Raw genomic sequence first — 27462 nt, 5'->3', positions numbered from 1 at the left:
TAAGTGGTAGTGATGAAGCTATCCAGAAGGGCCTGATCTAAAGCCTGCTGAGATCAAGGGAGAGTTGCCCATTGTCTTCACTGAATGAGGCCCTAAGAGAGTAACAAAAGGATTATCTAATTACTATGAGGAATAATGTTAAAAAGAGAGCAAGAATCTTTAGAAATGTGTAAATCGCTTTTGTTAAAATGTTCATTTAGCCTTGATATCTCTGGTATATCAGAAGCAGGATAACTGTGATTGATGGACTGATTCTCGTACCTCTGCTCTCACTGAGTACAAACCATAAAGTCCAGACGAGCAGGATAGATATAGATCTCTCTCCATTTGCTGGATTGGAAAGAAGTCCCTGAGTCTAAGACTATTTATCTAGAACTCCTTTCTTTACCAGTTGGTCACTGGAAGATCAGTTGGAACTGTTATATGCAAGCCTCTTCAGATGGTGGGAGTTCTCTGAAGGTGTTACAACCTGAGTGAATTTACCTAATCACTCCTTACTGTTCTTAGTTTCTGGAGGCCCCTGCCACACTCCCCCATGGAATTACATACAATTCCTAGCCCACAGTGATACATAAAGAGATATAAAGAGTAACAAGAAAACATTCTACAAATATATTAGAAGCAAGAGGACGACTAAGGACAGGGTAAGGCCCATTACTCAATGGGAGGAGGGGGAGGAACAATAACAGAAAATGTGGAAATGGCAGAAGTGCTAAATGACTTTATTGCTTCAGTTTTCACCAAAAAGGTTAGTAGGGATTGGACATCTAACTTAATGAATGCCAGTGAAAATGAGGATCAGAGGCTAAAATAGGGAAAGAACAAGTACAGTTTACTTAGACAAGATAAATGTTTTCAAGTCATCAGGCCCAGATGAAATACATCCTAGAATACTCAAGGAGCTGACTAAGGAGATATCTGAGCCATTAGCAATTTTCTTCCAAAAAGGCATGGAAGATGGCTGAGAATCCAGAGGACTGGAAAAGGGCAAATATAGTGTCAATCTGTAAAAAGGGGAATAAGGACAACCCAAGGAATTACAGACCAGTTAGCTTAACTTCAGTACCTGAAAAGATAATGGACCAAATAATTAAGCAGTCAAGTTGCAGACCAACCTAATAGCTTTCTTGGACAGGGTAACAAGCCTTGTGAATGGGGGAAAGTAGTAGATGTGGTATATCTTGACATTAGTAAGGCTTTTGATACTGTCTCACATGACCTTTATGTAAAACTAGGGAAATACAAGCTAGGTGGAGCTACTAAAAGTGGGTGAATAACTGGTGGAAAACCGTTCCCAGAGAGTAATTATTGGTGGTTCACAGTCTTGCTGGAAGGGCATATCAATTGGGGTCCTGCAGGGATCTGTTCTGGGTCTGGTTCTGCTCAATATCTTCATCAATGATTTAGATAATAGCAGAGAGAGTACACTTATAAAGTTTGTGGACGATACCAAGCTGGGAGGATTTGCAAGTGCTTTGGAGGATAAGTTTAAAATTTGAAATGATCTGGACAAACTGGAGAAATGGTCTGAAGTAAACAGAATGAAATTCAATAAGGACAAGTGTAAAGTACTCCAATTAGGAAGGAACAATCTGTGGCATACACACAAAATGGGAAATTACTGTTTAGGAAGGAGTACTGCGGAAAGGGATCTGGAGGTCATAGTGGATCACAAACTAAATATGAGCGAACAGTGTAACAATGTTTCAAAAAAAGCAAACATCATTCTGGGATGTATTAGCAGTGATGTTGTAAGCAAGATACGAGAAGTAATTCTTCCGCTCTACTCTAGCTGATTAGGCCTGAACTGGAGTATTGTGTCCCATTTTGGGTGCCACATTTCCAAAAAGACTTGGACAAATTGAAGAAAGTCTAGAGGAAAGCAACAAAAATGATTAGAGGTCCAGAAAACTTGACCTATGAGGGAAGATTGAAAAAGGTGGATGTTTAATCTGTACAAGAAAAGACTGAGAGGGGATATGATAACAGTTTTCGAGTACAGAAAAGATTGTTATGAGGAGGCGATTAAAAAAATTGTTCTCTTTAACCTGTGAGGATAGGACAAGAAGCAATGGGCTTAAATTGCAGCAAGGGAGGTTTAGATTGCACACTGGGAAAAACTTCCTAACTGTCTAGGTAGTTAAGCACTTGAATAAATTGCCTAGGGAGGTTGTGGAATTTCAATCATTGGAGGTTTTTAAGAGCAGGTTAGACAAACACCTGTCAGGGGTGGTCTAGATAATACTTAGTCCTGCCTTGAGTCCAAGGGACTGGACTAGATAACCTCTTGAGGCCCCTTCCAGTCCTATAATTCTATGATAAACTTAATACAGTAGGATCTCTCAAAGATATTGTAGGAAATTGCCACATCTGTCACAGGGATGACCTACATAATTATAGGCTTGGCAGTCTGACATCAATCCCAGGTGAGATAATGGAGATGCTGATATGGGACTCAATTAATAAAAAAAAAATTCAAGTGGAGGGTAATATAATTAATACCAATCAGCATGGGTTTATGGAAAATAGATCCTGTCAAATGAATTTGATATTTCTGATGATATTACAAGTTTGGTTCAAAGAGGTAATAGTGTTGAAGTAACATTCTTAGAGTTTGTAAGGTATTCGACTTGGTATCATGTGACATGTTAATTAAAAAAATAGAAAGATATAAATTGACATGGCACACATTAAGTGGATTAAAAGCTGCCTAACTGATAGGTCTCAACATGTAATTGTAAATCTGGAACCATCATCAGATGTTTCTAGTGGGGTCCCACAGAGATCAGTTTTAGGCATACACTTTTTAACATTTTTATCAGTGACCTGGAAGAAAACATACAGTCATCATTGATCAAGTTTGCAGATTACACAAAGTTAAGAGAAGGATTAAAAAATGAAGAGGACCGGTCGCTGATACAGAGTGATCTGGATCACTTGGTAAACTGAGCACACACAAAAATATGTCTTAATATGGTTAAATATATATGTATACTTCTAAGAACAAAGAATGTTGCCATACTTACATGATGGGAGACTCTATCCTGGGAAGCAGGGACTCTGAAAAAGATTTGGGAGTCATGGTGGATAATCAGCTGAATATGAGCACCCAGTGTGATGCTGTGGCCAAAAGAGCGAATGCAACCCTGGGATGCATAAACACAGAAATCTTAAGTAGGAATAGAGAGGTTATTTTACCTCTGTGTTTGGCACTTGTGTGACCTCTGCTGGAATACTGTGTCCATTCTGATGCCCACTATTCAAGATGTTGGTACATTTCAGAAGGTTCAGAAAAGAGCCACAAGAAAATACTAAAAGATTAAAAAACATACCTTATAGTGATAGAAACTTAACAAATAGTAGGTTAAAGGGTGACTTGAAAAATCTACAAGTAGCTGGGAACAATCTAGCGGAGAAGGGTATAACACGACCCACTGGCTGGAAGTTGAAGGTAGCCTAATTGAGACTGGAAATAAGTCATAAATTTTAATAGGGAGAGTGTTCCAATGGTTAATTAATGTGCCAAGGGTCATGCCGGATTCTCCATTACTGACAATTTCTAAAACAAGATCTATCTGCTCTAGGAATTATTTTAGGAATGTTCTATGACCTGTGTTATACAGGTCAGGTTAGATTTATCATAATGATCCCTTCTGGCCTTAGAATCCATGAAATGAAAAGATCCTTGTTCCAAATGTAGTCCCATGAAATCAGTAGCACTACTCCCAGAGTAAGATGTGAGGAAGAATGGCAGAATATGACTCTCAATGAAGAAAATGAAGTTTTGAGCCAAAAACAGAGGTGCCTGAAATAAAGGGATGCTTTTTGACTACAACACACAGTGTAGTCCTACACTGATTTTTCAAAAGTTTCCATTCCCATTTAACTTGATGGTAAAACTCTGGCTAGTTTCAGTGGGAGAAGTTAGGCCAGTGCTGAGTGCATTTAAAAAGCCTGCCCTAAAAGCACAAAGGAACCACTTACAGAGCAAGGAGCTGCTCATTGTGTGCAAAGGAGGCAAGATCTAGCCCTTAGATAGTTGCCTATAATAATTATTCTGGCTTACTTAGTAACTACAGCTTCTTTCTTTTTCTGTGTGAATGAGATGTAATTAGATCTATTTCAAGCACTTGAAGTGGGAAACTTCCTTCCACATCTTCTGCATCTTCGGAGGGTGGTGGGGAGAAGCAGTCTCCAATCAAGAAGAACTGCTGAATTTTTAACTATTTCTACAGCTTTTCTTCCTTCTCTCTACCCCTACTCCACACCATAATTCAGAGATTGCTAACTTCATCGGTTTTGACTATATCATATTTTCTTACATCTTCCCTAGCTGGCAAAAGTAAGCAAGCAAGGCCAGGGATTAAAGCTGTGAGAGAGGAAAAAAAAAAAAAAGTTGTGAAAAGAATCCATACTCAGAATTATAAAAACAAAAATCACAGATGTCCATGTATTGGAAAAAAGAGGGCCTTCACTCCAGTGAATTTTTTAAAGTATTTTGTCATTTTGCCACAGAAAATATGTGCAAAGCAAACATGTAGAGCTTAAACAAGAAAGAACTGGAACATTTTTCCCCAAGAGATTTTTGTTTTAGTCATGGGTCAGCAATGAAAAGACTGTTTGTTTCTCTCTCAATGTTGGTAGGTAATATTCCTCTGTGCACAACAACTGCTTTCTTTTGGAGTATATAGTGCCTGTGACATGTATGTATCAAAGGCATTTCTGTGCTTCTAATCAGTATAATGTCTGTGCACCTTGTGCACAATAAGTCAAGCCTCAGAACTACGCCCTTTGAAGTAGGAAAGGGGTATTGACAGGCAGGAAAATAGACATAGAAAGGTTAATGCACAAATTTTCATACTTGATTTCTGAAATATAGACTCCGAAATCCATATTCAGGCCCCTAAAGAAAAGTGGCTTGATATTCATAGGTGCTGAACATTCACAGTTCCTAGTAACTTCAACTGGAGCTGTGAGTACTCAGCAACTCTAAAAACCAGACTGCTTTTATATAGAGGCAGACTTTAGACACCCAACCTTCAAAACATTGCAATAAGTGACTTGCCCAAAGTCACAGAAGTCGTCTGTGGTAGAGCCAAGAATAAAACCCAGATCCCTTAGCTTCCAGTCACGTGTTGGCCACAAGACCATCCTCCCTCAATGTGCAGACAATCAATGTGATATTCCTCTTTGTTAACAGTAATTTCCCCAGGACGATAAGGCAGATTATTAACAGTGGGCAGGTGCTAACATATCCATCCTAACAAGGATAGTATTCAGAAGACTGGTGGGGCAGTCACTCCTTTAATCATTAATGAAACCCTGCACCAAGGGTATGTCTACACTACGAAATTAGGTCAAATTTATAGAAGTCATTTTTTAGAAATCTTTTTTATACAGCCGATTGTGCGAGTCCCAACACAAAATGCCCTAAGTACGTTAAGTCGGCGGACTGCGTCCACAGTACCGAGGCTAGCATCGACTTCCAGAGCATTGAACTGTGGGTATCTGTGAGTAGCTATCCCACAGTTCCCACAGTCTCTGCTGCCCATTGGAATTCTGAGTTGAGATCCCAATGCCTGGTGGAGCAAAAACAGTGTCGCGGGTGGTTCTGGGTACATGTGGTCAGGCCCTCCCTCTCCCTCCCTCCATGAAAGAAAATGTAAACAATGGTTTTGCACCTTTTTTCCTGGGTTCACTGAGCAGATGCCATACCACGGCAAGCATGGAGCCTGCTCAGCTCACCGTCACCGTATGTCTCCTGGGTGCTGGCAGACGTGGGACTGTATTGGTACACAGCAGCAGCTCATTGCCTTTTGGCAGCAGACGGTGCATTACGATTGGTAGCCATCATCGTCGTACTCCTGGGTGCTCTTTTAGCCGACCTTGGTGAGGTCAGTCGGGGTGCCTGGGCAAACATGAGAGTGACTCAGCCAGGGAGTAGCCAGGCCCCGCAATAGCAGCTCTAAGCCATTGAAGATAACTTCTACCCAGGGGAAAGCCTCTGGGGTCCAGTTATAAATGGGAGTTAGAGCAGCTTTGTGCTGCCAGAGTGGTGCAATGTGTCCTAACCAGGTGTTAAATCTTTCTTAATACAAATTCAGTAAGTAGGGCAGTCTGATATCATTTTCATCCATGTTTTCTGCCATTATGTCCAAAGCAGGCAATCTCTTTTGTGAGTTCTGAATCAGCAAGATACTTCAGCACATGTATAACTGTAACCATATGAGTAGTCCCAGTGAAGTCAGTAGAAACTACACGTGTGCTGAAATACTGGGATGAATTATGGCCACATACCCTAGCCCCCACATCTTGTGAATAACATTTGCCTTTGCCCCTTATCAAAATGTTCTGCAGTACACTCTTGCTTCTGATCAGGGTTACAGAACTAACTGAACCTTTGACCCCTCCCTGGTTTCACAGATCCAAGGATGAATTTGACAGACTAGGACTGATTCTGCTCCAAGGGCCGGCTCCTGGGCTTTTTGCTGCCCGAAGCAGGAAAAAAAAAAAAAAGCCACAGTTGCGATCTGCAGGAGCTCTACCGCCACTGCTTCAGTCTTCGGCAGCAATTCGGCAGCTGGTCCCTCACTCCGAGAGGGAGTGAGGGACCTGCCGCCGAATTGATGCCGAAGAGCTGGACATGCCACCCCTTCCCCGTGACTGCCCCAAGCACCTGCTTGCTAGGCTGGTGCCTGGAGCTGGCCCTGCTTGCTCCTACTGATAGCACTGACAAAACTCACATTGTCTTCACTGGGAGAAGAATTAGACTGAATAGTTTTAGCAGCCATTGCCAGAGGCATTAGCAAGAGCTAATGCTAGAAGCATCGCATGGTGCTAGCGGCATTACAGCTAGAGAGGACTAGGATCATGGCCAGAAGCATTTGAAAATACACTACTAAAGGCACATTCCTCTATGTGCTACATAGGACTTTAGCTACTCTATTTAACCACAATGCTTTTAAAAATATCGGAACCTGTGAGATGCTGAGGACTTTCATCTCCCTTTAAGGTGTGGAATGTAATAATGAGAAGATGGTGCTCAGCACCATTGCAAGTTCAGACTCAGAGGAAGTGGCTCACAGGAAAGGAAATTAAAAGTTCTGTAATATTTGCTATACAGTGGCTAAGGCAAGCATAAACTTCGGTTGGTTGAGCACATAGATCTAAATGTCAAATATCTCGAATATTTTTCAAATGCAAGTGGGATGTCAAAACTTGAGAAGAGTGATATTTATTTTTAAAAAACAAACAAAATGTGTAGGTTAATTCTTACAAAATATTTGATCAGAAACAGAACCAAAATGCCACTAACTTATTCGAGAGATGGAGAAAATGTCAACAGATCTGAGGCTGTTCATTATCGTGAGAGCTAAAAATTAGACAGGGAATTAGAGACAGTAACCTGAAAAGTAACAACAGCTAAAAACTTTGTGTGGCAGGCCTGGTTTCAGATACGTTTTGTAAAGCACAATCGAAAAGAGAAACATAGATTGGTGGGCAGTTTGTGTTAAGGAAACAATAGAGGAGTATTGACCAGTGTGGGCTGTTAATTTGTTTGATTTGATTTTATCCACCAAGCAAATTAAAGTCCAAGCAGCTCTAAACTTTGTTATACTTTTGTACGTCATCCTTGCATGCCAGCGTTTGCCTAGAAACTCACCCTAAGATGTCAGTCATTGAAACTATTTCATGTGGAAGCATTGCTAAGTAAATTCCCTAAATGCCTATTCATCCCAGTAAGATGGAGAACCACTGAAGCAGCAAATGTGAAAATCTGCACAGCTTACTATACTGAAAGCAGTTTTCTGAGGATGCCAAATTGAGACACAGAGTCCGACCCTAGGATGCATTAAAACTCACATGAGTGAACATGGAAGGAGGGTCTCCGGCTCCTACAATCTAGCCATTTAGGTTGGTTGATAGACAGATACTCCAATTGGTCTAGACTCAGTCAATGGTTAACTTGGTCTTTATTCATCCATTCAGTAATGAACTGTTACCTATGATGATGGGAGAGTTTGTAAATATAAGGTACTTAGATGTTTTACTAGTTCGATGAAGTCCCCAAGTTAATACTACTGACTGCATAATTTTAGAGCATTTTATATAGGGAACTTGTTTAACTTGGTTTGATAAGGCTTATAAAAGTGGAATGTTTGCAAGATGCTGTTTGCAACAGCTACAACTGTTTTATCTCTGACTTGACTGGTATCAGTTGCATTATAGACCATTGCCAGAAACGGTCTTGTATCTCTTATTTTTAATGTCATGTTTATTGAATCTGAGTCAGTAGCTGAAGATCTATCTACTCATTAGAATTTTCTCTGTTTTCCTAAATATGTTGAAGTAGATAAATAAAGGAGGAAATGTGTTTGTACCTTTGTTGAAGTAATAGTGATAATAGTAATTAATTTTATTGGGAATTTGGCATCCAAATTCTAGGTAATTTCAAATTGTCATCCTAAATGTCCAAGAACTTACATATTCCCCTTTTACACGCCACATTAAGGCATGTTAAATAAGTTTTCTGTATAAAAAGCTTTAAAATTGGCATTGAAAATCTCAGTCTTAACCTTTTTATTTATGGGAGAATACTGCACAAGTGCAGAATTAATGTGCCCCACAGATATTACTTTTTCTCACACACAAAAATTGATCAATGCACCTCTTGCGGGCAGTGGCAGGGGGCAGAGGAGGTCGCGTCTGGTTCAGGTGTCAGGAGCAGCTGAAGGAGATGTAAATTACCACCTTGTGGATGGGGCTGGGCTCTCTTGGTCCTTCTCACTCATTATCGCAGTGCACCGGGAGCCAGTAAGGGGCTAGGCTGGGGATGCTACCATGCGCTGGGCTCCAGCTGCTAATCCCAAATGGAGTGAGGGGAGTTGAGACCCACCCCTGGGAACCTCCTCTAGCTCCAGGAAGCTCTGCAACCCCCACATTTCCTGCCCCATCGCTCCTCATCTGCAGTGAGAGGATCACTGCATGGGGAGCTGCCCCCCATCTACCCAGCCTCCATGAATCTGGACCACTCCACACCCACAACTCGCCTGCTGAGCCCCACTCCCTGCTGAGCCCCCTGCACCTGAACCCCCACCCCACTGAGTCCCAATTAGCTGCACCCAGACACTCACCCTACCAAACCCCACTCCCACAGCACCTGGTCACCCCCTGCCCTCAGACCCGCTTGCCAAGCCCATACTCCCACACTCAGACCTCCCCTGCTGAGCTCCAACCATCTTCACCTGGATCCCCCCACAGAGTCCCATTCTTCCTGCACCTGGAACCCTTCAACAAGCCCCTGTGCATCCAGATACCCCCACACTCGGACCGCCCCACTAAGCCATCCAGACCCAGGATTTTTGACTCATAAACTGAGCACATTTGAAATAGAAATCACTGAGAGCTAATAAGCATGCCTATCTTTCTAGCCAGTGGAACCAGTCTGTAAAGTTCAGCAAAACCAACAAAACACTTTCAGCAACATTGGCCTTTGTAGAGGAAAAGTCTGCATTAAAAATAGTGTTACAGTATTAGTATCATAAAACTATGCCTTGAAGAGTCCAAAGGGTCTCAAAATAAGAAACAATAAACATAAATAACTATAGAAGACAGATTTCTCTTCCTGTTTTGCAAATGTTTTCTTGTTCCTTTTACAGGACAAATGATCAGCTAGTAGCATTCCTGTCCAGGTATCGCGATATGAACTTCTTAAAGTCGCATGGGAGGGACAATGCAAGGTAACATCACTTCTCTTAAGTTTGTGTTGGACATGACAATAAAAGTTAGACAGCATGGTTACTCCCAGTATGTGTGGATGAAGGAGTCCTGAGTTCAGGAGACTGGCTCCATGAAAATGATACTGTGTCTTGGGAATAGTTGTGTCTCATTCTTGAATGGCTGCTCCTGCATGTTATTTACAGAAAAGCATTGGTGCAGAGAAAGGCTTAGAATAGATTGCTGCATACTCCACACTCCTAGGTAGAGGCGGGTTCAGGAGTTAGCTGGAGCCAGTTCGCACTGGTTCACAAGAACCAGTTGTTAAATTTAGAAGCTGGTGTAGAACCAGTTGCTAAAGGGGTGGCCTGGCTTCCCCAGAGGGCAATTTAAAGGGCCTAGGGTTCCCAGCAGGGGCTGGTGCCCCAGGCCCTTTAAATTGCCACCAGAGCCCCACTGCTGGACCCCTGGGGTAGGGCTGCGGGGCTCTGGGGGCTATTTAAAAAGTCTGAGGTGGTGGAAGCAGGGGAGCCATGGGCCCTTTAAATAGCCCCCAGAGCCCAGGAGTAGTGGAGGGCTCCAGGGGCTATTTAAAGGGCTAGGGCTCCAGCTGCCTTTGCTGCCACCCTGATCCTTTAAATAGCCACCAGAGCCCCACCACTTCCCCAGGGCTCCAGCAGCTATTTAAAGGGCCGGGGCGGTAGAAGCAAGGGAGCCGCAGGCCCTTTAAATAGCCTCCGGAGCCCCAGGCTGCTGCTGCTACCCCGGTGGGGGAGAGGGAGAGGAGAAACTTGCAGGTTCTGAGGGGGGTAGTCGGGGGCAGGACGTGGGTTGGGGTCGGATGGGTGTAGGCGGGGAGAAAGGCATGTGGGGCTTGTACTGTACTCAACGCGCAGTTCCCTACTGGGTCTTCGGCGGCACTTCAGCAGCGGGGTGAGGTCTCCACTCGCTCCGGGTGAAGGACCTGCTGTCGAAATGCCGTTGAAAACTCGGAGTGAGTGAAGACACCCCCCCGCCACCCAAGTGCCACCAAGGACCCGGTAGGGAACCAGTTCTTAGGATTTTAGGAGCTCATCACTGGGTGGGTTGCTGCATCAGAAGGTGTACTTATGGTGGGGAGCTGAGCACAAGAGGTTTTCTTTTGTTCTCAGTTGTTTCTCAAACAGTCTAAGCAGTTTTACATGTGCAAATGGTCATTTTCTAACTTATTTCTGTGTGCAGCAAAAATTGTATGCAGTGTTGTTGTATCTGTGTTGGTCCCATGATATTAGAGAGACAGGGTGGGTGACATTAAGAGCTCCATGGAAGCTCGAAAACTTGTCTCTCTTACCAACAGCAATTGGTCCAATAAAAGACCCTCATTCACCTTATTTCTGTAGCAAAAATTGATAGTTTCACCTCCTGTGCTCCAAGCAGGCATCGTGAATACCCTGTCATGTCACGTCATGGAGACAAACAGAGAAGGAGGAATTAGTCCTAAATATCTTTCTAGGATTCTCACAGCACCAAACTGACATGTTTCTCTGAGAAGTGTCTGTAAAACCCTTCCAAAACCTGATTTAGAACCCCCACACTACCATGCTGCAAACAGTGACGTCCTTCACGCAGCAGAAGTTCGCTGCCCTCTGCTAGTCATAGCTGTATTGGAAACAAACCCAACATCCTCACCAAAGAGGTTTCTACAACGCAGCTATACAACATTTTTCAAGTAGCGTAGAAGTCATACACCATGTTCAGTTCCATGGCAGGGTTCTATTGTGTTATTAGGTTCTATAATGGATTTTTTAATAGAGTTTTATACTGGATCAATCACAACTGGTCTTGATGCCAGAATTACTGAAAATCTATGACATGTGTTATGTAGAAGGTTAGACCCTGGCCTTAAAATCTGTTAATCTATGGATTCCTTAACAGGGCTCTGACATGATGATGGAGCTCAAGACTAACAAAGAAAAATATACTGTTCCCTTTTATTATGTTTACAAAATCAAGCCTTAATGTTAGAATAGGACTTTAAGAAACAATTATAAAACTTTGCATTTATGAGATGCCTTTTCCTCAAAGGTCTTAAAATACCGTGTAAAGATGGATGTTGTTATTCCCATGTCACAGATTATTGAATCCCTTCAATCTCTTATTTGTATAGTGACCCCCATCTGTATGTTGTATCTTAATTTAGACCCCAATCTTGCACCCGGTTCCATTAGCACAGACTCCAGAGACTGCCTGAAGACTCACTGACTTCAGTCCTGTAGATTTGATTGCAGGTTTAGAAAGCTAAATCACCAGGTCTGGGTCTTCCTCTGTGTCCTGTAAGGTGCCTGTCACATCTTTGGTTGTGGTACAGAAAATAAATAATAAGAGAGCAAGCAATACATCCAGGGTCACAGAGCCAGCCAGTGGGCAAGTCAGGAATATAAACCAATCCCTTGACTGCCAACCTCCTTTTGCTGTAGACTTACAGCCTCCCTTTTGTCCTTATTTAGATGAATTCTTCACAACGTTATCATTCTAGTAGTGTTGTGTATGCAGGGCTTGTATTGCATTTGGTACCAAAATATATTTGAGAGGGAGTTATATAAAAACAAGTCAAAAATATAAATAGCTTTCAGAGCACATTCTCGGGTTTGGAAATACAGCTCTTCAGTGTGATTGACAGGCTTGGCTCTAGCTGGCAGTACAGTTAAATTGGAAAAGCAATGGAAAAGGTTTGGGAGATGCATTCCGTCGCTTTAGCTTTTCTGCTATTCTGGTGCACCTGATTATCCCCAAACACTGCAGCTAGCTAACTAAAATAACTAATGAATTATGACATTCATGCATAAAGCCGGTTTAAGATGCCAACCTCAGCTGGGACTAGAACAATTTAGATCAATTAAATGCAGTAATTTGTTATTAATTTAATAATAAAATGTGCTAATGTGCCACTCATCCTCTCAGAAGAAGAATATCCCATTTATTAGTTCAGCTGTTGCTTTTGAATGTGTAAATATGTAAATGCCTTTTATCTTAATGTGACCATACACATTTTATTTTTACTCCTGACATGGTTGTATTAACGTTCCAGTTCATTGCTAGACATGGAAGGTCTTTGACTGTGCAGTCTCACTTGCACAGAGGAAATAAGTATAGGCAATGCTTGAGTTCCTTTCGCCTTCTGATCGAACAGCTGAAAACAACATATTACAAGAGCAGGTGTAGCGTTGGCACCTGGACGTTTGCATTATGAGCTTCACGCAGACTCAGATGTAGCATCAAAACAAAACATAATCTCAGAAAATGAAAACTAGTTCCCCTCTCTATTGGGCTGGGAACTGGGCAGATGCACAGTGGGAGGAATCTTCCCCCATCAGACATTAGTGTGGAGTGCTGGAAGACCTTTGCAGCTGCAAAACTCTGGCCTCTGTCTCTGTCCATACCATCCCCTGCATGCTGAGATCATGCATCCCCCAAGCAGCCATCATTCTGGCCCCACTCCTTGGGTACCAGAATCCCACCAGTTCCATTACAGTGAAGCCTCTGTGGATGTGGGAAGGATTTGCCCATATGGTATGTGAATAATGACAGTCTTCGGGCCTGATTCTTTGTTGCCTTGTACCTTGTGTTGTCATTGTAGCCCATAATAGGGGATGATATAACCATGAGGTTAGCAGGATTCAAAAAGAAGATTAGGCCATACATGAATAACAAGGATAGGCAGAGTTATAATAATAGATATTTAAAACAATAAAGAAGATCTTTGGAAGGGCTATAAACCTTCCAGCTTCAGGGTGTAAGTCAAACTCATAACTATTGGGGGTTGGAGGAAACTTCTCTTGGTGACCTTATCCCATAACTGACTACTGCAGGGTTTTTCCTCTGAAGCAACTGGTGCTGGTCATTGTACGAGCCAGGATACTGGGCTAAATGGACCACTGGTCTGATCTTCAGTGGCCATTCCTGTGGTCCTGGGTGTTTTCATCAAAATGTGAAGAATCATTAATACAAGAGTGCAGTATTTAAAACACAATTAGAGAAAATTATAATCCCTAAGGCTACCTTTTTGAATTCAGGGGTGAATAACAGCTTGTAAACAATAAGCTTTTCAACTGCCTAAATCTGCTTTGTAAACAGCTGCCTACACTCTGAATTTAAAGTTGCCATAGTCTGGTTTGTACAATGGAGAGCGAGGGGGAGAGAGATTAAAAAATACATCTTAAAACTGAAATGCTTATACCTCTCAATTACAACGTAGTTTGTATTCAAGCCATGTAGACAATCAGTACATGTTTTACTGCCAAATATGGATAGAAACTAGGCTTCCTTTTTATAGAATGAAGTTTTATTTTAGTTATGCCAAAGTCATTAAAAACTACATCACTCTGATTTTCCTTTAGTGGCTTCAGAAAAGAAATGGAGGTGGAAATGTCTCCTTAACTCAGCAGGAGAAGCATTATTTTCTTAGAGAACTGGATGTTTGAAATGAAATTACATACATTGGGTAGAGTTGTTACATCGCAGTTAGTGGGCAACGCTTACATTTTCTTCTCTTTTCAGCATCTTAGACTATTAAAAGCAGAAGAATAACTCCATAGTTTTGTAAGCTATTACAACTTGGATCACCCAGAAGATTTTTTTGACAGGAGCGGCACCTGGCTGGTGTATTATAAAATACAAAGAGAGTCAAATGTGACATCTTCACTGACAGTCAGGAAAAGACTTTTTTTTTAAGAAACCCTGCCACAATAGTCATTTGGGGAACAGTGTAAACATGCTGTGATTGTTGAATGTTGTTAAATCTGAAGGGAATTGGGAGCTCACAGGCAGAATGGAAACAGTTCAGAAAAGTTCCATTAAATGTTTTCTGTATTGTTTTTTAATTTTCGTTTTGTTTTGGACGTTTTCCCTCCCTCTTGTGTCTCATAACCCCATCTGTAGTCTTGAGTTCTAGAAAACAGATAGACATCCACTCTTGAGCCATTTAGTAGGCATGTCCTTAGGGTTTTCAGCATCCAGCAGTAGGAGCCAATCTTATTCTCACTGGCAACATTAACACACCATGTAACAAAATCCTCCAGATCTTTACATCAGATGTTTAGTGAGGTAGGTGCCATTTTCCAACATGGCACATGCTACTCTGGAAACTGTATATTGTGTTAGGTAAATGGGCAATATTACCTATGTTGTCTATTTCTAAGCAGCTAACCCGAGTACTGGAGAACAGAACATCCAGTAATTGCTGCCGTATTGCTGTTCTCATAAATCATCCATGTAATACCCGGCGCTACTAAGTACTGTACATAAAGTACAATTTAATGTGCCTGATGCCAAAATATTTTTAACCACTTAGCTGCCAGAAGCCGTTACATTCTTAATAGTTCTGAGGTACCAGAGTATTTGTTCAATGGCTTACTTAGCTGAAATTTCACACCTCACACATTTCAGTTAATTTAGTACTATATCATCCTGAAATAGCTTGACTAGAAAGGTCTATTCATTGCCAGCTGGAAACATAGTCCAATATTTGTGGACACACTATATCAGCTGAAATAGTAACACTCTTCTTATTATGCAAAGCATGTGCATTTAAAATGTTTATACCTTACAGCTAACTTTCAGATACCCATATTCCCCATTGCTTCATAATCAGTGCTAGAGGTGACATAAAAACTGCTTGTCCGTGGCAATTTGCCTTCTCATAGCTTTTTCATTTTACTCTGTTTAGAAGATGGTGATCAGAAGAGCCCAGTATAAAGGAAAACAAAATAGGCTGAAAGTGTGGGAAAAAATAAAGTAAGATCAGCTCAGATGTCCTCATAGGAAAATAGCCTGGGATTGTTTTTAGTAAAGTGCTGAATGAATTTGGCTTGTGAGTGCAGAAACAGTATCCGTCATCACCAGCCCAGATAGGTGATGTGATTTGAAGTCCTCCTAGAAAATATTTTATTGTGCACAGAGAAGAAGGGAAAAGAAGAATTACTGGTGGAAGAAAGCAAAAAGATTACATGAAATCTTTTGTGCCCGCTACTTAACAACTAGCTGCTGATTTCATTTTTAATTGTATAAACAAATAATATTTTGTGTTTCCATAGTATCTTTTCACTCAGCAATCTGAAAGCACTGTATAAAATAACTGAGTCCAGCATCATCCCTTCAAGGAAGGCAAATATCATTATCCCCATTTTACCCACAGGTAAACCAAGAGCTCGTGCATGATGAGTTTGTGTGTGGCAAGCTAGAGTGTGAATCTACATCAAAGAGCCTAGTAGAATTTCTAGTGCACTGTAGCCATAAGCGCCCATTCCGTGGGTGCTCCAGGGCTGGAGCACCGATGGAAAAAAACAGTGGGTGCTCCGCACCACCAGCAGCTCCACAGTTTACTGCCTTCCCCCACCTCAGTGCCTCCCACCCGCCAGCAGCCCCACCGATCAGCTCTTCCCCCTCCCTCCCAGTGCCTCCCACCTGCTGGGAACAGCTGATCCACAGCATGCGGGAGGAGCGGGGGCAGGAAGAGATGGGGCAGGGGTGGGGGGTTGGAGGTAGGGGTGGGTCTTTGGGTGGAGTGGGGATTGAGCACCCCCAGCAACTAGGTAAGTTGGTGCCTATGGCTATAGCAGAGTCCACACAGCAAGTTAGTTCATGGTGAGTTGATGCTATGGATTCAGACCCTGGCTTGCTGTGTACTAAATCACCATGTAAATGAGCCCTTCATCACAGAAAGGTTAATAGCCTGATTTTGGAGCTTTGAGTGCTCAACATCTCTGAAAATCAGTGTAGAAGTGACTTGCCCAGAGTCTCATATAGAGTCATTTGGAGAGCCGTGAATGTTGCCCACATGTCCTCTCTCCCTTTCCCCTATTACAAGCATTTGCTGTGCAGACATCAAGATGATGAGCACAGTATAAATACCTAGATAAACATTAAAAATAGTCTGGCATTGGGTGGACTTATGAATACTATCTACACAACACTTTTTTCTTCAGATTTTCTATCAACGCGCCCACCAGCTGTGCTCCATCAGTGACAGCCTTGATGGGAGCTACTGTAGACTGGGCTGTCTGTGTTGCATAGCTAGATAACACGGTGCTTAAAGTTGCCCTATCGGTAACACTGCTCTATAGCCAAAATGCTTCTGAAATAAATGTAGTCCAACTTTACTAATTCTGGGTCACTGAGAACGAAAATGATGCTTAAAATTGTTGATTGACTCTAGTTTTCAAGATATGCTATTGGGTCAGTATATACGACCCTTGACTTGGGAATGGCGGAGGATAAGTGAGTTATAAAGGGAAGGGATCTCAATTTAAACCAGAAATGACTAAAATACATCTTTGACTGGATCTATGAATAAATCCATGACTGGGTTTGGACAGTACTTGCTTTTTAGGCAAAACAATGAATGATGCAATCTGAAGCCAGTATTGCATCATACATGATATGAATTGCATCATGTTATTCCTAGAAGTCATGGATGATGCAATCATAACGAAGCTTACATCACTCTGCTGAACAAATTGCCCTATACCAGCTCTAGAAATCATACAGTGTCATGCTCTCTTATTTGTCAGTGTTTGATTTTGCAAAGGAACACATTTCTGTTTAGCCAAAGTGAGCAGAGATGCCTCATACTTGTGTGAACAGTGCAGATAACTTCTGCTATGTTTGTGGTGAAGTGACTTTTGCATTACAAAAGCGCAGTATAACCACTATGGTTAAGAAAGCCTATCACCTTTATTTTGGCTGCCAAATTGGAGATCAGGACAAGAGGTGGGCCCCACACATATGCTGCAACACTTGTGCAACAAATCTTGGCCAGTGGTTGAACAGGAAAAGGAAATCTATGCCTTTTGCAGTGCCAATGATTTGGAGAGAGCCAACAGATCATACCAGCAATTGTTACTTCTGCATAGTGCCTCCAGTTGGGAAAGGTGTGTCAAAGAAGAAAAAGTGGACTGTGCATTATCCAAACATTCCATCAGCTGTACGCCCAGTACCCCACGGAGAAGGACTGCCGGTTCCTGATACACCAGAATCATTTTCACTTGAGTCAGACGAGGAAGAGGAAGAGGATGAAACTTCTGGTCCTGAACGGTCAATGTCACAGGACCCACATTTTCTCCCATCCTCCTCCTCTGAACCACACCTCATAACACAAGGTGAACTGAATGACCTTGTCAGGGATTTGGAACTACCCAAGAGTAAGGCAGAGCTGTTGGGCTCCAGACTACAGCAGTGGAATCTCCTGGCAGGCTATCAGGGCAAATGGAGGCCATCAATGCTTGCAGACTTTTACTGGACAGTGACAAGAGATGCTCCATTTAATGAATACAAGAGACAAGCCAAGAAGCGCTGAGTAGACACTGAATAGGACTAAACTATGTATTTAACAGTTTTTTGCCTTTTGTTTCGTAATAAATTTTATTTATATAACCCTTTTGCTGATTTTTAAAGTGTTACATAAACAGGACAGGTGAAATATTATCATGTAAAGCAACCATAAACACATGAAAAGACCTAGGTTTACAATTTATGATTAAAACTCTACTATCTACACAATATACATAGACATAAAATGTGAAAACTTAAATATCTTAGAAACAGTAGCCAATCAGTTGTTTTAATTGTCATATTTGAATTCAGCACATCAAAATACATAATAAATATCACATTTTATCTCTGAAGCAGACGACTTCTCAAAAATTGTAGACCAGTGTAATCTAACGCTCCCGACTTGGCTACTGCTCATGGAGCTGCACTGCTGAGAAATGTTATAGGGTGGGGGAGAACACTTACATAGAGAAGGCCACGTAGTGGCGATCAGATCCATAACAAACATTCGTATTTGTTGTTATTTGACCTGTCTCTATGATAAAGTCACACTGCACTAGGTACGCTTCATTAATAGTTGATTTTGACCTTGCAGTGTTGTTTATTATTGGGGACAGAATGCTAAACATTTGCATTGTGTGCTGTTTAAGATTGAGAGCGAGTTCTTACATTTTTATTCTTGTAACCTCTGCTGTTGTGTTTTTGAAAACATTTCATTAGTGAAGAATGGTGGAGAAAAGGCCACAAGACAAGAAAGACTTGGAATGTTCCTCTAAGGCCACGTATACAGAAGGGAATTCTAAGAATCAATGCTACTACTAGTCCAGCTGCATCAGTGTAAGCTCTGGTAGAACCCATCATACAAAAAAAGCTCTGGCAGTTTCCAGTGTTTAAAAACATGGCCTCTGAGAATTCTTTCTTTATGCGAGGGAAGACTCTGTTCCCTGACCTGCAACCCTAAAATGTTGAGGAGCCGTGAGAACTTCTAAGAACTTCTTGCCTTTGAAAGTTTAATTGCAAGCAAATGGAAAATAAGATCTTTCAAAAATAATGCAAGTTATATCATTGGAAAAGACAGAGAAGGAGGAGACTTTAGAAGACTTTCTCCAAGCCAGAATTAGGGGCGGGATGTGGGAACAGAGTTAGATGAATATATTGGGCAAATTCTAAGTGTATAAAAGAAGCGGGAAAAAGAAAGTAAGACTTTTTACTGTACAGTTGAACAAATTCAAATATGACTGCACAGATCTCTTATAAGGAATGGACTACAGGTGTGTCTTGGTGAACCTTCGATAACATTCCAGGATATTCTAAGCTCTGTTGATATTTTATTACAGTGAGATGGGTCATGTGGATCATATTATTTTCACAAGTAGGGAATATGTTTGGTGCTTTGAAGAAACAAAATCAAAAACTGTGCATTACCTTGCAGTTTTTGCCTTTAATTAATGAAAATGAGCTAAACTTTAGGTGTCCTGACTTTTGTGGCATTGGACCAAATGTTTGCTCAATAAGCATGGAACCATTTAAACCATGGCAAACAGATGGTTAGAAAATACTCCCCAAAATCTGTTCATTTTCTTTTCTTTTAATTATCAGTGCCAACCTGTTTAACTTAAGAAGCGCTTTATACTTGGATGCTATGCATTATTATGATGGATGTCAGGACATAATTAATATTTAATCTCTGATCATTAAAGCAGATTTCATTTTCTCTTGTGTTGTTTTAAACTTACATATTTATCATTGTTTGATTTTTTTCCCTGTACTTAATCCAATTATAACGGCTGTGTCAGAATGATAATTAACATCACAGTTGGTATTACCCTCTTTGTCAAGTTTGAGTAGAATGTTTTCTGGAGGCTATCTTTGCTTTTTTATGTTGTTTTGCTTCTATTTTTTCTTCCAACTTATATTTAAAGTCTCATCAAAATTAGCAGGCAAAGCAACATTGGGTTTTTCTAAATGTCTGTTAATTGCAGAAATAATTAATATATGTTAGTGCACCCCCACCCAAAAAAGGTGTCAAGGAGACATATTGACATTTTGAAGAAACTTCCTCACTGGAGAAACTTTCAGCTGTATCTAATTTAAACCATAAATCCATGAGCCTTTCACATATTTTCCATAAATATTTTTATGTTTCTAAATTCCCTAACTCTGCCCTGGCAGCATCAAGCACTATGTATTGTTCCCTTACTTCGCTAAGATTCTATTTTTCTGAGCTATCACCCAATCATTTTCCCCTTATACAAATTCCCATTTATAATTTCTTCCTTTGAGAAATCAGAGCTATAGTATAATAAGATGGGTGGTGTGCAGGGCCTGATTTCCAATTAGGCACAACAGGTAGGGGGCACTGGGCAGTGGGGGGTTGGTGGGAGGGTCTAGATGGGGCACTGGGCAGTTGTGGTGATGGAGCTGTGTGGAGGGGTGCCTAAAAGTAAAAGTGGCAGGGTCCCCCCGCTGCCCGCAGCAGTTCAGAGCTCCAAGCACCGCCGGGTGGCGAGGGCGCCACTGTGTCTGCCCGCCGTGAGTGGCGGGGGACCCCCACTGTGCCTGAGCAGCAGAGGGATCCCACAGCTCTGAGCAACTGTGGGCAGGTGGTACCCCACAGCTCTGAGCCAGCGACAGGGGGCCCCCCTGCGGTTCTCAGCTGTTGCAGGCAATGTGGAGAGCTGGGAGTCCCATGTCTGCCCAGCCACCAGGGGTGCCTAGGGACGCGAAAGGTGTAAATCCAGCCCTGGTGGAGTGAGTGCCTGGCAGGAAGGAGAGGTAATGAGATGATATCACTTAATAGTGTTCTTTTAACCCAGTTACATATCTCTCATTATACTTGTTGTTAGCACAGTTCTTGGAGTCAAGCAATCATGTGAGACTTTCAGCTTTCATTTAAAAGAAGTTGTTTCTAGCCCTTGTGGTTGCTGAGAAAAGCTTGACGTGTGACTCAACTCCACCTTACCAGGACTAGATGACCTCCTGAGGTCCCTTCCAACCCTGATATTCTATGATCCTATGAATCAGGACAAGATTTAGGTCTTTATTTTTTTATTCTTCAAGGGTAAAATATATGGCAAATGAATTAAGCCAGAGTAAAGGCGCTCTGGTCCTTGTGAAACCATTGCAAGACTGAAGGGTACAACACTCAGTCCCAGTTATCCATCAGTAGGAATAAGGGAAACAGTAGACAGTTCTGGTCAGCAGGTCATGCCCATATTCAACACCGCTTTGCAGTAACCTGTGGGGTGTTGCATAGGGGTTACAGTGCCCATTTGGCAGATTCTCTGTTTGGACCCCTGTGTAATCTATACACAGATTTTAAAGTGCTTTTTTCACCCTCGTAGAGTGTCCCAGGAATTGGATCTCAAACAACATGTTTCTCATGCATAAAACACTGATTTCCCACCTACATGAAATATTCTTCTGGGAAAAAATTCCCTGCACATGACAAATCAATAGGAATTGCAGCAACAGATATTTATTGCTACATCCCTAGTTATCAGGCTCCTTTTGTGTATGCATGTTCAGTATTCTTAAAATCTAAGGGTGAAATCCTGGACCCACTGAAAACAATGTCAAAGCTCCAATTGACTTCAGTGAAGCCAGGACTTCATCCTAAAAGTTATTCATGGCATGGACTATGTAGATGGGGTCTAGCACATTGAGAAAGCTACTGGAAAACAAATAATAAATAGTAATAATAATTTAAAAAAGAGATTTTTTCCCTGTGTTCATATTTGACTTCCAAGCATTATCACAATTCACAATTCTACCAGAAATTGTTTTTGTTTGTTCACTTACTTTTAGGTTTGACTTTGCATATGAAATATCCCCAATCTCACAGTAGAATATTCATGGGAGGAATAAATTCTATACCAGCCATATAATTTTGTTTGAGGTTTGTGCCATTGTCATTAAAGCACAAGGGACTGAGATGGCTAGGATTGTATTGTGTTTGTAATATCTCCTTCAGAGCATAGGAATTAAAGCAAGATAAGAAAGATTTAATTTTGCCTTTGCCCTTGTCGTCAGGATGCTGCTGTTTTAACACACTCTAAAATGGGTTACATTTTGATCTTTTCCCCATCCTTTTTTATCTGTACTGAGAGTTTTTTCATGTTCTCTTGAAACAGCAGGGAATTCTGAATTCTGTACTTTTTTTCACACCCAATTGCCTATCATACCACGAGGAACTCTGCCTAATCTTGACAGACTAAGTAGGTGCTATTTTTTTTTTTGACACTGTTCCCCTCTCTACTTTGTACTTCATTTATCGTGGGGAAAAATAGAGGGGGAAAGGCTAAGTCAAAAGGCTTTCAGTATGACAAAAAAGGGTCTTGGGGAGTGTATTGCAAGACTGTGTATACGAAAGCAGGTGTGATTTATCTGTCCCTATGGGTGCTCCATTATAGGATATGCGCACACCTGTGCACTCTTGACTGGAGACTGTACAACAGAGTCCATGGGTCTGGGCCTGGGCCGAGCAGCCCCTCATGCTCCTGTACAAGGACATATAGAGAGGCATGGACCTGCCCCACTCAGTTCCTTCTCAGTTGCCAGCAGCTTGAGATGAAGCACTTGGTATCAACCATTCTACAGCTTACTGCCAATTCTCACTTCCTGGGAATTTTTCTTTCTCAGAGTTTGTCGATGAGCTCAGATTACACCTGGCAGCTATCATGGCCTTCCGCTCACTCACTGAGGGCTTCTCAGTTTTTGTCCATCCTACTATGACCAGATTCATTAAGGATTTACATAATGTGTTCCCCCTGTACAGAAACCTGCTCCTGCATGAGACCTTAATTTCATTCTCAGTGCGTAAAGAAACCTCTGTTGAAGCAGTGGCTTACCTGTTCTCTCCTCCATCTCTCCCTCAGGACCTCATTCCTTATAGCTATCACTTCAGCTAGATAAATGGCAGAATTCGGTGGGCTCATGGCAGACCCACTGTTCACTACCTTCTGCAGGGATACAGTCACATTATGTCCCATCCTCATTTCCTCCCTAAGGTTTTCCAGAATACCATATTAATCAGAAAATCCATCCACCAATGTTCTATCCAGAGCCTCATGCCTCCAGAGACGAATCTAGCCTACACACACCTCAGAAGGGCTCTTGATCTCTATTTAAACAGAGCCATGGCCTTCAGTACCTCTCCCAAAGTCTTTGTATCCTTTGCTGAAAGGAAGAAAGGGCAGCCCATTTCTATGCAAAGACTGTCACAATGGGTCTTGAGTTTCATCCTAAAATGCGATGAGACTGCAAGAATACAGCCTCCTCAGAGAGTGACAGCATGCACTACTAGGGCTTAGTCCACATCTATAGCCTTTCTGAAAGATGTTCCTATAGCAGTAATCTGCAGGTGTGCAACTTGGTTTTCTATCTGTACATTTGCCAAGCACACTATCTCACCTGCTTTTAGAGCTGAGACAACATTTGGTGACTCAGTCCTCCAATCTGCCTTGGATTTGCCTCCTCCATACCTACCTTCGCATTGAGTTACTGCTTGGGAGTCTCCTTCCTGGAGCACCCGTAGGGACATAAAACCAAAGAAGGAGGAGAGGTTACTTACCTGTACAGTAACTTGGGTTCTTCCAGTTGTATTCCCCCCTATAAGTGCTCCATCTCCCTCCCACCTTCTTACCCATCTGCTGCAGAGTCTCTGGCTTTGCAGTTGATCAGGAACTGAGTGGCGGCAGGTCCATGCCTCCCTATGTGCCCTTGTCTGAGAGCACAGAGAGCTGCTCTGGGCAGGGCTGGGCCCGCAGACACTGCTTTACTGTCTCAATTTGAGAGTGCACAGGTAGGCTCATGTCCTGTGTGGAGCACCCATAGAGACAAAACATCTCAAAGAACCCAAGTTACTGTACATGGAAATAACGCCCCCTTCCATTTGACATCATTTGGCACAAAGAGGAAACTAAAATTGAATGAATTATTGGCAATTTCAGCTTTTCAAAACATATATAATCTATGTTAGAGCTGCACTATTTGTAGGAAACAATAGATGAAATCGCAGCCCCATTGAAGACAATGAGAATGTTGCCGTTGTCTTCAGGAGAGCCAGCATTTCACTCTGTATTCAGTGAGTGTAGCCTCTCTTTCTGCACATATTTAGATTTTAATACATTTGTGTATTGGACTAGATTATTCAGTGAATGGTTTATTCAGATATATTTCAGCCTAGAGATTTCTCACAAACTCTTCACTGTACCAGTTGCATGAGTATTTGCAATTTGCTATGTGCACTCTGCAATTGTTCAGCTACACAACAAGGAATTATTTTCTGCTTCCTCACTGAAGGATCCCACCAAGACTTTTCAAGATGGTTGCGTAAATACTTCTAGAAGACAGACTCATGCGCATACCTCTTCATACAAATATTTGCCACACTTTCTCACCAAAATTAGTTGGCACCTACAAATGTTGGTCAAAAGTAAATAGCGGGCTGTGGATATAGTCAAAGCAGATATGTGGGTTTTGTTCAAACAGATGTTCACAAATACTTTTTTTTGGTATTATCTTAGCTCCTAGCACTCCTGCTTCAACGCTGGCTTTTTGCTTGTAATGAATTATGTCTCCAATGCATCTTTAAATTTTCATTAATAGTGTAGTAAATAATGGTAACACGGGGTCAGTAGGTGTGCAGCATATCTGAATAACTGTGAAGGCTCAGCAGCAAGCCTGTTAGGGAAGAAGCCAGAAACAGGAAATATTTAGGAAAAGGAAACTGACTGTTTAAAAAATATACCTCTCTGAGCCAAGGACTTTTTTGTGATAAAACTTAGGTCACGTTTTAATATCTGACAACTTCCTATGTCAGCAGAAAAGCTTTGTTCATAGACTTTGAAAATATATAAAATAGGAGCCTTCTTTATTTGATATATTGCAAAAACTGTCAGGAATATACATCTTTCTGCTGTAGAGATAGGAATTAAAATAATTGAGAGTAAAATATAAACTTTGTCTGAATTACAAAATCAGTCAAACATTGGCCTTGCCTTTCAATCAGGTATCTATATAAAATAATACATGGAAATCGCATTATAATAATCATGAACAACTGTTCACATGAAAATGAAGTTTTGGTTAACAGATGACACTTTAAAAGAGCTATTTAAAAACCGAGTTAAAAGTGCTTTCAAGTACTACGTCCATTTGTGAGTCCCTCTGCCATTTTTGTGTCTTTGCAATCACATTTTCCTATTTTAAAAATTGTTTTTTCTTTCCCTATGATGAGTCACACAAACAAGGGAAAGTAACTGCCTAGTATGGAACAGTGAAACTTTCTGTTCACAAAGTGCTGTCAAATGCACAAAGTAAAAAGACTGGGAAAAATAGGAGGAAATAATTTTTTTTCTCTAATTTCTTTCAGTAATCTTAGGTGTCACTTGCAACAATATTACGCTTCAGACAGAAGTATGATTTTCAAATTGACTGTGTTTCTTTAAAGTCCAAATATACGTTTAATAGAGCAGTTACTTGTGTAAATAATGTTTAATATCAGTAAATGTAACATAAAACAACTGTATAGGAATTAGAGTATTTCACTTTAATAAATATATTTAAAGCTGATTCTGTTTAGTTGTGGGTGATGGTGTATGTTCAATGTAGAATATCTGTCTTTATAAATGTAAATTTAGCAGGGCCAATGCACTCTTGCAGGAGTGCCGCCAGCTTTTCTGGCGCCCTAGGCGGCAAAAGGTCCTGCTCCCAAAATGCCGCCCCTGATAGAGGCGGCAGAAGGTCCCGCCCTCGAAATACTGCTGATGACTGCCTAGGTTGCCTAATGGGTTGCGCCGGCCCTGTAGCCTTGGTGTAAATAGGTCAAACTCTGAAATCAGTAGGTTTTTTCGGTGCACTCTGACAAGAGGGCAGAAGTTGGCCCAGTATGTATTTGAGAACTATAACTTTGGGTTATTAATATTTGGGGATGAGTTAGTATCTGTTCCAAAACCCACTGAAGTCCCATCAGTCTTCCCTTTGAGTCAGACCCCAATGAGGTTTGGAGCAATGCAAGTGGTTTTCCTTGTCTTAGTAGTTGACAGAAAGGTTTTCTCTTATGATGTGAGCATTAATAGACATACTAAATTTGATTTCAGAAGAGAAACAGGAGCTGGAGGCAGGAGGGAAGCATGAAAAAGTACCAAAGAGAAAAGATATTTGCAATGTGCTTTAGGGTTTTTTACTGTATAATTCCATAAGCCTAACTGAAATGAATTTGTAAATATTTTCAAATGTTGCAAAGTGAGAGCAGGGTCTTGAGACACATGTACCCCTGAACTGTCTGGACCAGGGGTTCTCAAACTGGAGGTCATAACCCCTCAGGGGGGATCACAAGGTTATTACATGGGGAGTTGCCAGCTGTCAGCCTCCACCCCTAAACCCTACTTGCCTCCAGCATTTATAATAGTATTAAATACAAAAAAAGTGTTTTTAATTTATAATGGAGGTTTACACTCATAGGTTTGATGTGTGAAAGGGGTCACCAATACAAAAGTTTGAGAAACACTAGTCTAGACTGCTGGAGTGTTAACCAGATGGAATCATGGTTGCAGAAGAGAAGCTATGGGAAATGTAACGATTCAAGATTATAGACATCTTTACAAAGTATAAAGGTAACAGGCCCAACTCAGGAAAGTATCCCAAGCTAGCATTGCATCTGCAGCTAATTGTGGGCATAAATGGCAGCATTTACACATCTAGTTTTTGGACACAGTCAGACAGACACATATGAATAATATTTTGTGTCCCCACAATTAGATTCAGGCATAACCGTACATCCACAAAATTTGAGGCTCTTTTTGAAAATAACTCTCAGTGTCTGTATCTGAATATAATTTTACAAATATAAATCTTTGTCATTTTAAGAAAAATAGTTCATATATAAGTTTATTTACAGAACATTAAAATTAACCGATGCACTAAAACAAAATGCCTTTGATGTGGTAGTATATAGGACGGAGATAATCAAAAGCAGGACAATTTTATTTCAGTCCAGTAGTTTTATTTTAGCCCTTTTCCCCCTCCTGATTAACTCTTTAATCCATGCCATCCTTACTTCCCTGCTGCAAGACTTACTCACCCTGTTCCTCTTGGTCAGGAATATCTTCATCTGAGATTGTTCCCAGTTCCATCAAGTTCCAACCCTTATACTCCCAACAGCCCAGAAACATTCTTGAAGAAAGTGGTTTATTATCTACTCTGACAACTGTATATCAGTGCCATGGCAAGTTAATTTGCGATTACCTGAGCTCTGGAGACCTTTGTGTGTAGGACCCTTGGCACTCTTACTTCCAGTTCAAAATCCTGGAAAGCCGCTGAAGTTATCCCTTTGGCTAACATTAGAGAAATCTTGGTGCTAAATCCATTTTTTTCTTTAATCTGGGAATTATCATGTAGCTTTCCTATTGTGTAAAACTCCAAGAAGGACAGAGG

The 27462-nt window shown here is 41.3% G+C and overlaps 1 protein-coding gene across 1 annotated transcript in view; it reads left to right on the top strand.

Annotated features, from left to right (window-relative positions):
* XYLT1 (xylosyltransferase 1) overlaps positions 1–27462 on the top strand; it is a 328154-nt gene that overhangs the window by 251610 nt on the left and 49082 nt on the right. Inside the window, exon 6 of the mRNA XM_050967712.1 lies at positions 9660–9740. Within this exon, the coding sequence (XP_050823669.1) occupies positions 9660–9740 (81 nt within the window). The remainder of the gene's footprint in view (positions 1–9659; positions 9741–27462) is intronic.

This window comes from Gopherus flavomarginatus, chromosome 9, assembly GCF_025201925.1.
Source record: "Gopherus flavomarginatus isolate rGopFla2 chromosome 9, rGopFla2.mat.asm, whole genome shotgun sequence".
NCBI lineage: Eukaryota > Metazoa > Chordata > Testudines > Testudinidae > Gopherus > Gopherus flavomarginatus.
This window is presented reverse-complemented; position numbering and strand designations above follow the sequence as displayed.